At 37.6% G+C, this 16150-nt stretch overlaps 1 protein-coding gene across 4 annotated transcripts in view; it reads left to right on the forward strand.

Annotated features, from left to right (window-relative positions):
- Window positions 1-16150, forward strand: part of CNTLN (centlein) — a 203810-nt gene that overhangs the window by 32458 nt on the left and 155202 nt on the right. For all 4 annotated transcript variants that reach the window (XM_082783244.1, XM_082783245.1, XM_082783246.1 and 1 more), the window contains exon 4: window positions 15596-15730. In XM_082783244.1, coding sequence (XP_082639370.1) covers window positions 15596-15730 — 135 coding nt within the window. The remainder of the gene's footprint in view (window positions 1-15595; window positions 15731-16150) is intronic.

Consider the following 16150-nt stretch of genomic DNA (forward strand, 5'->3'; position numbering starts at 1 on the left):
CTTCTCTGGGCAACCTGTGCCAGTGTATGGTCACCCTCACAGTGGAAAAGTGCTTCCAGATTGTGAACATCAGGACAGAATCTCCTGTGCTTCTCTTTGTGCCCACTGCCTCCAGCCCCGGGACTGGGCACCACAAAAAGGAGCCTGGCTCTGTCCTGTCTGCACCCTCCCTTCAGGTATTTATCGGCAGTGATGAGATCCCCCCCATGCCAAGCCTTCTCTTCTCCAGGCTGAAGACTCCCAGCTCTCCCAGCCTTTCCTTGTGTGAGATCAGCTCCACTCCAATGATCACTGTTGTTGCTCTTTGTTGGACTCTCTCTGATAGCTCCAGGCCTCTCTTGTGCTGGGGAGACCAGAACTGGACCCAGTGCTCCAGGTATAGCGTAACCAGTACTGAACCAAGGGAAAGGATCACCTCCCTTCATGTGCTGACTGTACTTCCCCTCATGCAGATGAGGATACCCTTCACCATTTTTGCCACAAGGACACGTTGCTGGCTCATGGCCTGGTTGGTTTCCAACAGGATTCCCATGTCCCTTTCTGCAGAGCTGTTTCCAGCTGGGTATGTGCTGGTGCCTGGGGCAGCTGTTCTGCAGACAAAGGACTCTGCACTTCTTCCCCTTGTTGAACGTCATGAGGTTCCTGGCAGACATTTCTCAAGCTTGTCCAAGTTCCTCTGGATGGCAGCATGACACTCTGGTTTATCAATCAGTGCTGCAAGGTTTTTGTTGTCAGCAATATTAGGGTTTGCTCTGCCCCTTCAGCCAGATCGTTAACAAAATTTCTCCCGATTCTCACAGAATCACAGAATCACAGAATTTCTAGGTTGGAAGAGACCTCAAGATCATCGAGTCCAGCCTCTGACCTAATGCTAGCAGTCCCCACTAAACCATATCCCTCTGATTGCCTAGACCCTAGGATCTTTCTTATTTGAAAGAGGTAACTTCTATAGTCAGTGGAATAAACTAGTTTCCAGAGTTTACCTGCTTTGGATTTGTTCAAAAACTGATACACCTGCTGCCTGACAAGAAACACCACTGAGGTGTGATTCTTCATCCTTTTATTTCGTATTAGAGCAGTGGTTAGAGTTTCTGTGGTTTTAGTTCCTCAATGGCTGTAGATGTGATTCATAATGCATCTGGTGCTTACATGTACATCGAAGTTATTAAGCAGCAATTCGTGACTGTTGCTGCATTTTTACCCTATCCTTAGTTGAAAGAAAAAAAAAAAAAACCTGTGTAAGATGCTTGTAAGGATTTGTGTGCAGTAATGTGCTTTTAAGAAAGACTGCCTGCTGTGCTAGCTTTTGAACCTGTAGCATGCATCTCCATGAGATTGCTATCTGTGGTTTCAGATCAATTTTGGAAGCTGAAATTGATATTGATCAGAAATCTGAAATTGATTGTGTGCATTGAAGTTACTATCTGCAAGTGGAGAGAGACTGGAAATGTAACTAGTACCAAGGAAAAGAGGCAACCAAGGAAAGGATGGCTTGGCAACATGATGGGAAGAATCAGCTGATGAGTAGAACAGAAGCTGCTTTTTCTGTGATAGTGCCTGCTGAAACACATGTTTCAATTGAGCCATTTCGTGTAGTTTCCAATACTGTAGTATTGACTCATGGAGTGGATTGTGAAGGGCACTGGTTGGTGTCAAAGGCCAGTGCTGTGTATTAAAGCTGTATACAACACCGGTAGCATTCTGGTCTTACCTCATCCGTTTCCTAGGATGCCACCAGGTTGCAAGAAAGGGGGATTGTTTTCTGAGTTTGTAGAGTGTTCATGGTGGTTTGGACCCAAAGGGTAATTGAAGACTTGAGCTGGGATAGAGAACAATATAGTGGGGAGCATTCTCATTTATTTTGTCTTTCTGTATTTGCTCATTCTTTGTTTATTTAAGGAGAAATGACATTATTTGTGTAATTAACATACCAATGTATTGTTTATGAAAGTGTCAGCTTTGGCAGTAATAACACTGGAAGTTCTGTTCTATAAAGTATAGAAAACAACAGTTCAACCCTGCATATTGCAGTCTACCAATCTGTTATGTCTGGGAAGGTGGGATTATCCAGTCTTTTTTTTTTCTGTTGTTTTCCCTTCCTTTTCATGCATCACATTGGGATATCAATTACAATAACATTTGTCACAAGGGTATGTATTTACTAGGAATTTGAGTGGCCACTGATCAGCTGATGGTACAAATCCATGCTGCAAATGGGAAAAAAAAAGCAAATAAACTTGTTCAACATGTGAGCTGATGTTGCTGCCAGAAATAGCAACAAAACCCTAGAATGAAATTCTCCTTCTCTTGTATTCTGCTTAGACATTGTCCTGACATGCCGAAGAGCCCATTTAAAATGACCATAAATAGGAAATCTTATTGCCCACACTGTAGGTGAGATGCCTATAGTTACTTAATACTGAGAGCTAAATTAGCTTTATTTGTACTGAGATGTTTCAGCTGGCTGAAGACATTCCTTTTTTTAGGATGTTACAGAAAATCTACTAAAATAATTAATTAATTAAATGTGAGTACAGTCTTTAATCAATTTTGTTTAATCGAGGAAAAAATTACTCCAATATTCATAAGAACAGAACTCATGGTTTTAAGTGTAAAAATGTATGTAAGTTTGTTTTTGCAAAATTTCTGCTGTCTGATAACTTCTCTGTGAGAAGAGAGCACATCCATCGACCTTTTGTGTGCATTAGCATCATTCAGTCTGATGTGCACCTTTGCTAAATTAAAATGGTGTAATATTAGATTTAGATAAATGTATGACTGTTTATTTCTTGTAATGAGTTTATTGTGTAGCTACTTGTTTTTTCAACATTTTAAATGTTATGTGAAGCACTTGTGTACCTTTTGAAGGTCCAAATAATATCGTATTTATTGAAGTACTTATTAATTGGTAGTATTTTCATCTATTACTGCACATAACTCTGAAACAAAACATGCCATGTTTGAGCTTTCCATATTATTTTTCCCTTTATTCCTCCTCCTCTTATTACTGTCTTTGTAACTCATTGATCACTCTTGGTAGTCACACCTGTGCCATACCTGGTGTTGTGTGTATCAATTATTCTAAATGCTGTGTGGTAAAAATCTCACACCTTTGAGGGTGATGGCTAAATTGCTATACCTGTCTTATTGATGACATTTTTATTTTGTATGACTAATAGCATTAAGTCATACAATCAGAATCATTTAGAATGGAAAAAATCTTCAAGATCATCACCTACCAAGTCCCTTCACTAACTCATGCCCATTAGTGCCATAGAATCATAAGTCACTGTTTCAAAACTCTTTCCTCAGTAGTGTTGCATCCTTGCCATGTATGCGTAGTTTCTCTGTGTGTTTCAAGGAAAAGAATGTGTAACTACTCTACTGCCTTTATGTGGATACAGCACTTTCCTACAGTTATGATTATTGTTATTCTGAAGACTGATTGCTGCAGGTATCTTTTTCATTCTCCTTTTTTCTTTGAAAACATTTTTTCCTGGTGTACTTAATGTATAATGTTTGTATGTCTCAAATATATCACTGCTGCTGTCTCCAATGTCTTTCTCCCCGCCCCCTCCTTCTGTTAAAATAAGGTGAGGTTTTGCAATAATACATTCAAATTTGTGACTTTTAAACTATTAGTTTAGAGGATAGTGTGGGAGCAGGAAATTCAGTCTTTCGCCATGCATGCAATAGATTAAAATATCTTCACTTGTTTTCCTTAGAAGATGAAATTAAAGATGAGCAAAAGTAGCAGTAAACCTTTTTTGTCTTTACAACATTGTTAATTAATTAGGTTTCAATTCTGATCTGGTGGAACTAAAGCTAATCTTTTTGTCCTAGACCTTGTAAGGTTTCAAACCTTATCAACCGATTATACTCTAGAGGGGTTAAAATAGTACTAGCTTGCCTCATTATCTGCACTTGAAAATCTTCAGCTTGCTGTGCAAATCTGTATTAAAGCCCCTTTAATGGGTCCAATTGAAAGAAGCATAATTCTACCTTTAAGCATTAATTAACGCTAATAATTTTTTCTTAACTTTTGTACTTTCACCTGACTGTATTTTTCTTTGTAATAAAATGCTGTTATTAAATTAAGACAAATGTATACACACACATTATTGCCATCTTAACATTTTATTTCCAGTAGCAGATAACCTTGATTATTCTTGTGTAATGAGGGACATGAGAATAATTTCAGTAATAGGGAGTTTAGCTGAATGTGTCAGTGGTGATGAGATTATGTGGAGTTTGTAAACTCTTGCAAAAAAAGTTTCTCCAGTGAATGAGATTTATATTTATAGATAATGCAAGTGAACAATATCTGAGGACACAGACATTTTTTTCTTCAAAAAGGTTTTTTAACTCAAGTTGTACCTTGGAAAATATTTCATCATTCAATGCTGGAACCCATTTGTTAGATGCAGCCCTTTCAGACTTCACTGGTGAATTATCATGTGTCTTTTTTACTGCTTGCCAACTTCTAGTTAGCATTCTCATAAAATTAAGGGAAAGAAATCTCGTTAAGGAACTGGCCTGCGTGAGAAAGACAAGAAGGAAAATATAATTCAAATAGTTGAATGTTGCTGATTTTGTTTTATTGATACAAGTCTACCTGAGGTAGGCAGTGTGATGACTATGGCTAATACCTGTGGGCTTTTTTGTCTGAAGAAATTAATAAGCAGTAAATTACAGTGTGCCTTTACAGCTCATTAGTACTTTTGTGTGAATTCCCAACAGGAATGCTTTCTCTGCAAGTTGAAAACGTGTTTCTGTGTGCTAGCTTACTCAGTTTTGAGGAAAGAGTTCTCCCACTTAATCTACTAGACAGCAGCTATATTGGGTGATGGTACAGGTATGCTATAAAGCCACACTTGATTTTCATTAATTTACCTGAGTGGCCAAGCCTGAAGTTGTCTAAAGCTTCTGGATCTTTATTACTCTGCCTTCCTGTTCTAAGTTGTGTTTTTAGCCTGAAATGACAGCTGCACTCAGATTAGACAGGAAAAAAGTACAGTGAATGAAGAAAAGTGATGTTAATTGTCCTGTGCCAGTTCTACCGGTGTGAAATGCTTGATTCTTGTGTTAGCAGAGCTCAATATAAGTCTGGAAAAGAGTAAAAGAGATTTTTCTGTGGGCCTCATCTTTATGATGCTGTTTGTCCTGTAGGAGCTTGGGGTGTAGTGTGAGAATTTCCTGTCCAATTCAGGTAAAAACAATTAAGTAGCCAATCAGAGAAATGATGGGATAGCCTTTTTTCTACAGATTAAAATGGTTTCTAAAGTAATTGGAAACTGTTTATACTGTAGAAGAAATTGACTTCTTAGCTGTTTAGTGTATTATGTTTGTTTTAGTGAAACATTTTTTTTTTCAATTGTAAAATCAGTATAGTGAGTGGGTGAAGCTGGATTTTATTCCTCCCTCTAAGAACAGTGTTGATGAGGAATCTTTTCATATATCATGGCTTCTTACTTGAATACAGGCAGATTTGCTCACATTCAAGAAAACCCCTGTTCCTTAAGGACAGGGTAGCAGAAGGCAGCGTGCCCTTTGAGTTGAAGTACTGCCCATATGAATCTGCTGACCACACATAGGAGGGAGCTTATCAGAAAAGTTGATCATAGCAACAGCTGTTCTTTATTTACTATACCTGATCTGGCAATGTTGATGTATGTGAGTGTAATGAAATACTGCTGTGTCAGGAGTAAATGCTTGTAGGTGTCCTTTCCTGCAGATCTCATAGTCATACACAGTTTCAAAGACAGAGGCTATTTTGCTCTGAGGACCTTGTGCAGCCCTTGCAGAGGATGCCAATGTAGAAAAAATACCCAGTTCCATCAAGATCATGCTCTGCAATGAAGAGAAAAAAAATTCAGCAAATTATTGGTTTTCATTTGGAAATAGTGGGCTCAATAAGGGGTAAGGAGATATTTTGGATTTTCTGCTGCCTGATCCAGAGGGCTGGGCTGCTGCTTTGCATCATTTCAAATATATATATCTGCTAAGGAGAGGTGGAGTAGAGAATGTGTCAATGTGTTTTGTGATCTGGGGGTCGGCCTCTTCTCACAGATTACTGGACTAGAGGGAATGGTCTCAAGTTGTGCCAGGGCAGGCTTAGGTTAGAAATTAGGAGAAATTTCTTCTCAGAAAGAGTGGTCAGGCATTGGAACAGGCTGCTCAGGAAGGTGGTGGAGTCACTGCCCCTGGGGGTGTTCAGGGGGAGGTTGGATGTGGTGCTCAGGGACGTGTTGATATTGGTGGTAGGGGGATGGTTGGACCAGATGATCTTGGAGGTCTTATCCAACCTTAATGATTCTGTGATTCATTGTGCTGCTTTACAGAACAGTTTTTACAGGTCCCATAGAAAATCCAGTCTGACCTGATGCTGAGAACAACTAGACAAAAGAGGAAGGGGGATTTATTCAGAGCAGCTGATGGTTAAGGTGATGTTAGAGCTGTGGCAAGATTGTCAGTATCGATTATATTGTCAGTGTTAGTTATCCTGAGAGCTGTCATATCCTCATTAGAGGAAAATGGCCCATTAATCTTTAAATCTAGCAGATGCATTACTGCAATGCATGCTATACTGGGAGAGATGCTGGTTTTAGTGTGAAGCTACAGCTTTTCTTTTCAGCAGTGCCGCTTCATTTCCAAACTAGAGGTGTTTTCTTGTGAAAAGGTTCCCCTTCTAGGGCAGGGAGCTTGTGCGTATGTTGTTTCAGATATGGCAAATCTATTGCACCCATGCCAGAAACAGTATTTGGCTCCCACCGTCAATACAAAACCAGCTGCTGGCAATGCTTGCCTTATGCCTCTGCAGCAGAAGGAGCAAGCAGAAGTGATGCATGAGATTGTAGGAGATGGTAAGAAGTGAAAGAAATTGTGTAACCTTGTTTTAATGAACAAGATAAGGAAAGTGCTATGAAGTAGTTGTAAAGAGCAGCTCAAATGGAACACAATGGCGCATGTCATAAAGTTTTGTCATTGCTGTCATCTGCTTAGCAGATTTTTGGCTAGAATTTGTTCTTTTGCTGCTAGAGAAAGCAAGACGCTAGAGTTGCAAAACTACATGATGTCGCTACATGAAGTCCCAGTGTATTTCCACCACATGTTGAAATACTGAGAGATTCTGTTGGGTGGTATAATTAAGATAGCAAAATTTGCTGAAGATACCCAATTAATCACATCAGACAAGTCTAAAGAGCACAATGGGGAACACAGTGTTCATAATGGATTATACTGTTTGACCCTTACTTAATCTATGGGTCAGGAGAGAATTCAGGTGCAAGACCAACTACTGTCAGAAGAGCAAGAATATATTCTCCACCTGCAAAATGTCATCAGCTGCTTATATTTCTGATCTGCTTCTCTGTAGAGCCATTTCACCTGATACTCTTAGAACAAAAACAAAACCAACCTTCTTTACAGGATCTTTACTTTCTTTTCTTCCTCCTGGAAAAAAAAAAAAAAGACCCACCTTGTTTCTTTAATACATAAACAGTAGGTAAACACATCTGAATGGACAGTGTTTTGAGCATTTTTTTTTTGTATACATCTCTAGGTTATGTTTATTTCATGTCTATTATTGATAGAAGTTCTGATATTCTCGTTAATGTTGGGAATGGATTTCCTGATGTCTTCTGGCAGCATCATTCTTCTTTTTATTAGGTAAATCCTTTTAAATTGTTTCTTCTTGGGGAGTCCTGGAGCATGGGATGGGATAAAGAAGAACAAACAAACTTATGGTGCTATGAAAATCAAGTGGACTCCTGCACTTCAGTTCCCCTCTCCTTGCTGTTTTTTTTGTTAAAGATTGTTATAGCTTAAGGGCAAACATGAAAAGCAGGCATTAATAGTGAGATATGTACTCATAATACTGTTGCACAAGTTACGTTTTTATCCATTATACACAGTTGTTTTTTTACCTTGTTTTTTTTCTGTCCTTCTTAGAAGTCAAGTTCTAAGTTGAATAGGTGTTTGTGAATGAAGGCATCATGTTACTGTAGAATCAGGTAGCACTGTCAGCATTTTACTTTTGGAGCTGTATGGATTTAAAAATAATTGCATTTTGTATCATAACTGGCTAGCGTCATTTTGACTATGAAAGGACAGTATACAGATTGCTAAGTGCAGCTGATGACTTCTATAACATATGGCTACCTTTTCATGAATTATTTACATAGAACTTCTGCTCATCCTACATCTGAAAATAATTAAAGGATCTAATGAATAGTCATGAGATGAAAGTGGATTTCTTTTGTTTGTTTTTTTTTTTTTTTCTTCTGTGCTCTTTCTGTGGGAGAGCTGTATCTGAATGTGACTGGGAATATTACTTGTTAATTGTGCTTCTGAGTGTTCAAGTTTAGAACAATGAAGTTCAAAAAATATAAAGAGAAATTTGAGAAAACGAGGAAAGATGTGAAGTGTTGACAGTACTTTTTTAATGGCACCTAGTTAATTTGCAGTTCCTGCCAGAAGAAAGGAAAGTTGGAAACAAGGGGAGAAAGTTAGGACTGTGGTAAGCTGATCTCAGGTACGTGGTGACAAAAGGGTGGTGACAATGGTGATTTGATGACAATACATGTGTAAAAGTTGAAGGAGAAATTTTGAAGAGAGGCATTTTAAAAGGGAGAATAATAAATTTGTGCTTACTTGAGTTGTAATAAAATAATGTAAATTAATTAGTAAATTCATTTTGTTTAAGGTCTTGGTATTTCATAAAAAGTCATTGTTTAGGAGTTCCTCATCAGTTCCAGTTACCGCTCTTACCTACATTTTATGAACCTGCATAGAAGCACGTAGGGAGTACTGATAGTAATCTGGTAACATTTTACACTGCAGTACTGTGAATAATCTTCCTCCACTCCAAAATGTGGAAACACTTATGTAGTAATAGTATGTACAACTCTTGTTTCGTAGTCCTTTCTGCATGCTTTTTATGTAGTGATTAAAAATATTTCACTGAAGTTCAATGAGGATATCTATAAGAACATCAAACAGTCTATTACTCTTGGTCATTGTATATACTGATACTCTTTTTGAAAACAGACTCCTAGCGTTATTATGTCACTTTCACTGTCTTGCATAAGGTAGTATACTGTCTAAATTCAGGCTGGATAAAAATGAATTTCAGTTTAAAAATCTATATTTTTGCTTATGTGTTCACAATAAATATGACGGAAAATTGTACCAAGATACTGACATGACTCTGATGTGCTTTTTTACAGAGCTAGGAGAAAAAATACTTTTTCCCTTTATATTCTGATGTGCAGCTTAGCATGTGATTTTACTTCCCTTGCTGATTGACATTAAAGTATTTAAAACAGAAGTAGTTATTTCCAGTAAATAACTGGATATTGTTAAGGAAAAATAAACAAACAAACAACAACAACAACAAAACAAACAAAAAGCAACAACAACAAAAAACACCTGTATTGTGTTGTAGCTAAAGAGGTACCATGAGAAAAAGTAAAAATGAATTCTGGAACAACAGTCCTCTTGAACATCAGAAGATGTGCTCCAACAGCTCACGGTATTTCTTTCTTTGTATGTACTGTTGCCTGGAGCATTCTGGGTGCTAACAGTATATAAGGGATATTCTTTGATTCTTCTCAGTGAAGCAAAAGGGTATCAGCAGATTCCTTTGTTTTTTCTTAGAGTGAATTCACTTGTAGAATACAGTTTTATTTTGTGTATTTGGAAGCTTGTCTATGGAAAAATCTTTGCAAGTGTACTCTAGTTGTCTTAGTTATATACATTTTTTATAGTTCTTGGGCAGGAGGCTGTCAACAGCCTATTGAATGTTGCTTTTGTCCTGTTGTATTCAAACAAGCACAATTGCAGTCAATGCAGAATTTTAAGATTGTTCTTGTGTAGCATTAACCTGTCTTTTATGCTATCTAGACAAAAACAGTAGATACTGTGGGAATAGATGAATTCCTGATGAGTGTTTTTATCTGGTGAAGTCTGTCAAAATAACCTCATGTGGGAGGTTGCCCCATGTGTTTGATCACACTTTCTTCTTTTTTTTTTTCCTGCTGTTTCACTTGCCTACCAGAATAGGATAGTCTTTTAGGAACACTGATTGTTTTCTCTGCTTCAAGAAATCAGTCTTTACTCTATTATTCTTATTATACAAAGTAATTCATGGGTTGAGGAAATAAAGAGCAAAAATAGCTGCCCAGGCAAAGGCAGATGATAATTTACTTAATTGTCTGTATCTTAGAAACTCTTCTTTATGACCCTTATTTCATGGCTCCTAAGTCATATTCCTGTGTTCCCCCCCCCCCCCCCCCGGTTCTTTATAAGCCTGTGAAGTGAGCAGATATGAGAATAAAAGTTCATTCTCTTTAGAGGAAAAGAGCATACAAGATGGTACCCAGGTAATATGCTTTGAAACATAACAGGAGTTTTTTCATGCAGATATAGCTTACCTAAATCATGTTTCACTACTGCTGCAATAGTTGACTTTGTAGACCATTCAGATGAGTTTGCTTCATGATGATTGATATGATGTAGTTGTCTTTTGTTTGATTTAAAGTCTTATGTGGGTCGGTTGTGGGGATAAGTAATTAATGTGCTAGTCTGATTCAGGATGATATGTGACTATGCTGCAAAGTATGCAAAGTAAGTAGTTTATTTGAGTTTAAAATTCCATCCCAACAATATTGAACAAACATTTTAAGCAGCTCGTTGCACTTTTGTTGTATCTATGTGCCTCCATTATTCTTCAAACTTCTGTAAAACATCGTGTTCCTGACATGACCCAAAGATCTTTCTGATTTTGCTTTACAAATGTATGTTTTACATAAAAGTTTAATGTATGCTTTATAAATGCGTGTGTGCGTATATTTCCAGTCACTAGTGGCGTTCCCCAGGGCTCGGTGCTGGGGCCGGTCCTCTTTAATATCTTCATCGATGATCTGGATGAGGGGATCAAGTGCACCCTCAGTAAGTTTGCAGATGACACCAAGTTAGGTGCGTGTGTCGATCTGCTTGAGGGTAGGAAAGCTCTGCAGGAGGATCTGGATAGGCTGCACTGATGGGCTGAGGTCAACTGCATGAAGTTCAACAAGGCCAAGTGCCGGGTCCTGCACCTGGGGCGCAATAACCCCAAGCAGAGCTACAGGCTGGGAGATGAGTGGTTGGAGAGCTGCCAGGCAGAGAAGGAGCTGGGAGTGATGGTGGATAGTCGGCTGAATATGAGCCAGCAGTGTGCTCAGGTGGCCAAGAAGGCCAACGGCATCCTGGCTTGTATCAGGAACAGCGTGACCAGCAGGGCTAGGGAGGTGATCGTCCCCCTGTACTCAGCTCTGGTGAGGCCGCACCTCGAGTACTGTGTTCAGTTTTGGGCCCCTCGCTACAAGAAGGACATGGAGGTGCTTGAGCGGGTACAGAGAAGGGCGACGAAGCTGGTGAGGGTCCTGGAGAACAAGTCCTACGAGGAGCGGCTGAGGGAGCTGGGCTTGTTCAGCCTGGAGAAGAGGAGGCTCAGGGGCAACCTTATTGCTCTTTATAAGTGCATTAAAGGAGGCTGTAGCGAGGTGGGGGTTGGTCTGTTCTCCCACGTGCCTGGTGACAGGACGAGGGGGAATGGCCTGAAGTTGCACCAGGGGAGATTTAGGTTGGATCTTAGGAAGAACTTCTTCACTGAAAGGGTTGTGAGGCATTGGAATGGGCTGCCCAGGGAAGTGGTGGAGTCACCATCCCTGGAAGTCTTCAAAAGACGTTTAGATGTGGAGCTTAGGGATATGGTTTAGTGGGGACTGCTAGTGTTAGGTCAGAGGTTGGACTCGATGATCTTGAGGTCTCTTCCAACCTAGAAATTCTGTGATATATATGTATGTGTGTGTGTGTGTATATATATATATATATATATATATATACATACACACGTATCCATACTTTTTCAGCATGGCGTAGCTTGTGTGCTCAATTGGATGCCTTAAAGAGCTGGAGCTGAACTTTGAGATTCTTTATGTGAATATTTGTGAATCTTGAACTCCATTAGAGCCAACAGACTCTTTTGGATAGGTAGAATTTCTAGGGGAGTTCTTTCAATGTTGACTTTGTCTTGATAAACGTTAAACAAGCAGCAATGAGCTAGAAGGATGACTCAGAGGAGCCACTTACTCAAAGTCTGTGAGGACTGGGGGATTGAGAGGGAGGCAAATGAAGTAATGCTTTCCATGGTAATATGGAATTGTGTTTTAAAAGATGCAACTTAATCATTATCTGCCAACAATGACTTGTTTCTGTAACTGTAATATGTCTGAAGAACAAATATTTTGTTTTTTGAATAGTTAAGTCGTGTCTAGTAGGTTCAAAGTATGCAAGAGAGGAGTCCTTGGTAAAGATGAGTTTTCTCTATTTCCCCGTTCCTTCCATAATATCTACTGAATGCATGCTGTCATCCTGGCAGTATATACAACCTTGCAAGGACCAAAATGCAAATGTTCTTACCAAAAAAGACAGGGATTTAAAAATAAAAAGAAAGCAAATAAACAACAGAAAAAAAAAAAAAAAAGAAAAAAGAACTGGTGGGGTGTTTGGGTTTGTCCTACGTAGTTATGCAAAAATATTTCTAAGCAAACGAGAAAAATGCATAGACTGATTTTTCAGCAGATTGCCTTTCTAATATACTTTTAACTACACACATATGTACATATATGAAGTGTGAGCAGGCATATATATAAACAGACATATAAAAATGAAATCTAAAATATTGTGTGCACTCTTCTAAACTTGCTGATAGTACTTTAACAATTTGAACATCATGAAGTTAGCGTAGCATATTCACACTCAATTTATGAATAAGTTGTAGTGTCCTGAATAACAAATTACCTGGGCTAAAAAGGTTTATGCACTGTGGTATGATTCTGAGAAAAGTTTCATATAAATTTCTGAATCTGAAATTCGGGTTTAGTTTTATTTTGGAAGAAATGGAAGAATGGTTATGAATCTATAATCTTAGGAAAACTTTAACTAGAGTGTTTTTGTTTAAAGTGCCAATGCTGTAGAATGAGTCTCTGTAGGGGAGTTAGTTATATTATAAAAATAAATAACTGCACTAGAGGTTCAAGATTAAATTACCAATTAAATACTGTTTTAAATACAAGCTGGTTCAGTATCTTCACAGTTGAGTCTTTACATGACAGAACTGTTTGTAAAAAGGTGTATTAATGAAATCCTCTGGGTATTTTTTTGTCTGGTTGGTTGGTTGGTTTGAATTAATGACATGTGAGGAAAAATTCCAAGACATGAGAGTATGAGGTTTCTGTATTTTCTTTCACTTTTCTTTTGATTTTACTCTCATTTTTCTATTCTCTTTAATTCGTGTTCATATTCTTTTCCACCTTTTTAAAAAAAGCTCTGTTAGAAAGTCTGTCATTTTGTATATTCTACTATGGCTGCTACCTACCACAAGATAGGTGTGTTGTTTTTTCCTTTTTTTTCCCCTCCTTGATAAACTAAAAATTTCATTGTGGAAAAGTAAAATACCCCTCATGCCTCCCTACACTATTTATTTGACATTATCTGTTCATGGTTGCTTGTTTTTGGTATTTGCTACAGAGGTTAGCTGTATTCCATTCTCTTTCTCATTATTCTCAAACTGCTTTTTAGGGTTTGTTCTTGCTTGGAAATATTTTCTTATCCATAGTGTGGTATGTTTCATTTTGTAAAAAACATCACCAAATTTAGAGTAAATTAGAATAGGGATAAATTAATTGCTACATTTGTGCGAATGATATGTAGAAGATTTGAGGCTAATGGTAGGAGGAAAAGTAGAAAACAAAAGTATCTGCAAGAAAAGTGAGGATGTGTTGTGTAGAAAAAGGGAAGAAGTCTATAGAAGATAAGCAGATATGCAAAGTAATTCAGAAGAAGTTAAAACAAAGGTCTCTGTTAAGTAAAAGATGAAACAGCAAGGCAAAATACAATCCATAAAAAGAAATGAAGTGATACATTAAATGACTAAGTATTTTGCTAAATGCATAGACTAATTTCACAGCCTTCAAATATATTTTTCTGGAGCCTTTCTGTCACTGTAGTTTGCAAGTGACTTAAGTGATAATTGGCAAAGAAATAATTCCTACCAGCCTTAGTCTTAAAATCAAATATGTGAAATGAGTTTTTTTTTAATTTTTATTTTTTTTATGTTTTTACTCCAGTAATACTGAAAAGGGTGTTTTACTGGGTATTAAGAGTTTTGAAATGTTGTAACATAATGCATAAGACAGAGAAAAACATTCATATCTTGAGGAGACACTGGTTTTCAGACCAGTACTCAAACTCTGAAAATTAACCTATCCTTCTGTGAGGATTGCGTTGTGGACGTATTGCTGTTGGGGTACAGGTGCTCTGGATACCAACGCACAGATACTTCAAACATGCTGAGCAAGTGATGCCTACCCCTGCACAGCTTGCTTGTATCCATGACTGCTGGCTATACTATGCATGTTTTTTTTGTTGTAGGTGAATTATTTCAGTGGTCAGTGGTGACATACGTACTGTTTACCCTGTTATGTGTAGGTTTAAAATCATTGATTGCTGGTTAGAATTTCAACTGCATTGTTCTATGTATGCTTTTGTTCTCAGCATGTTTTTGTTCTTTTTCATGTCTGACATAAACATGAATCAGAATTTACCATTTGGAGTTTACAAACCTTTGTGTGTGTTACCAGCAGTATTTTGGAATAATACTTTTGTTGATCATTTTATGTGTTTCTGAGCATGTTTATTTACTTTGGATGTTAAGGGCAAAGCAGTTGCATTTTTGTCCTCAAACAAAAGTTTCTTCTATTTCATAATACAGCTACAGTGTTCATGCTAGGAAAATGTAATAGATAAATGCTGTTCTGGTTTATGGCGAGGGACAAAGCAATACGTGAAATTAAACCAGACTCCTGAAGAAAAATGCAAAGTGCAAATACACATTAAAGACTGAGGATGCTTTAATATGAATATCTTAAAAATAGAATGAAAAAATCTAGCATAGAAACTTGAAGTTTTGTTGTTGTTGTTTTTTTAATGGCCATGAGTTTCTGTTATGTGCATCACATAAAACTGTTGCCTATGCTTAGTGGAGTTGTCTTCCTTGCTTTGAGCTGCAAATTCAGTTAGATTTAATTCTTTTCATGCAGATACTATCTATCATAATCTGGCTTCCTCACTTAATAAATGCTTTTCATTATCATCATGAATTTTGGAGAGTTTTCAACTATTTTTTTTGGCTAGATTTTTGGTACATTGAAAGGGCAAATGAAAAAGTACTTTAATGTATTCTTAATTCTCAACCACAAATATCATTTCTACAAATGGCTGTTTTTTTTTTTTTTTTTGACTGAACAATTTCTGTTTGGTTCTACACTTATGGGCTTTTTTGTTCAGTTGCAGCAAACTATTCAGTTCCACATTTACATTACTGTGTCTAATGGTGATGCTGTTTTGGGTATGAGTAAAGTAGTAACTAAATGAAAAGAATACTGAAAAACTACATATAATAGATCGTTACACGACATAGGTCAAAATGGTTTCAGCACATGCAAGTTCTTTTACAATTGCTTCTTGTCTAACAGATTTATTTTTCTAATAGAGACTCTCAGGACAGCAGCAAGAGATAAACAACTTAATACAGAGAAAAATTGCTGTGGATGAAGAAAATGCCCGTTTGAAGAATGAATTCAGTAACTTGAACCAGAAATTTAAAGATAAAAGTGAAGAACTTAAGGTATATTGACTTGTACATAGTTTTATAAGACTGTAGCTTTGAAGTAGTTCTTTAAGCAGTGTCAGCCTTTGTGGCACAGAAAGTGACAAGCTTGGAGAAAAAATTGCCTTAGGCCTTGCTATACCTTACCGTTTTCTCACATACCAACTCCGAGGAAGATGCTTTAAAGCCAAGAATCCAAGCTTTATAACTTTCAGATAAATAGTTAATGATGGAAATGGAGCAAAGAAAGTAGGAGTGTGAAGATGTGGCTTCTTGTAATTAGATTCTGATGGGACTGGCATTATTAATTGATAAAGCCGAGGTCTGGGAGGATATGTCTGTGTGGGTCTCAAAAATAGCTGGGGACAGCATCAAAGGCAGCTTGATCAATTAATGGGCTCTTTGCAAATGTGTACTCATCAAAGCTGTCATCCAGCT

Source organism: Aythya marila (assembly GCF_965140915.1).
Source record: "Aythya marila genome assembly, chromosome: Z".
Lineage (NCBI taxonomy): Eukaryota > Metazoa > Chordata > Aves > Anseriformes > Anatidae > Aythya > Aythya marila.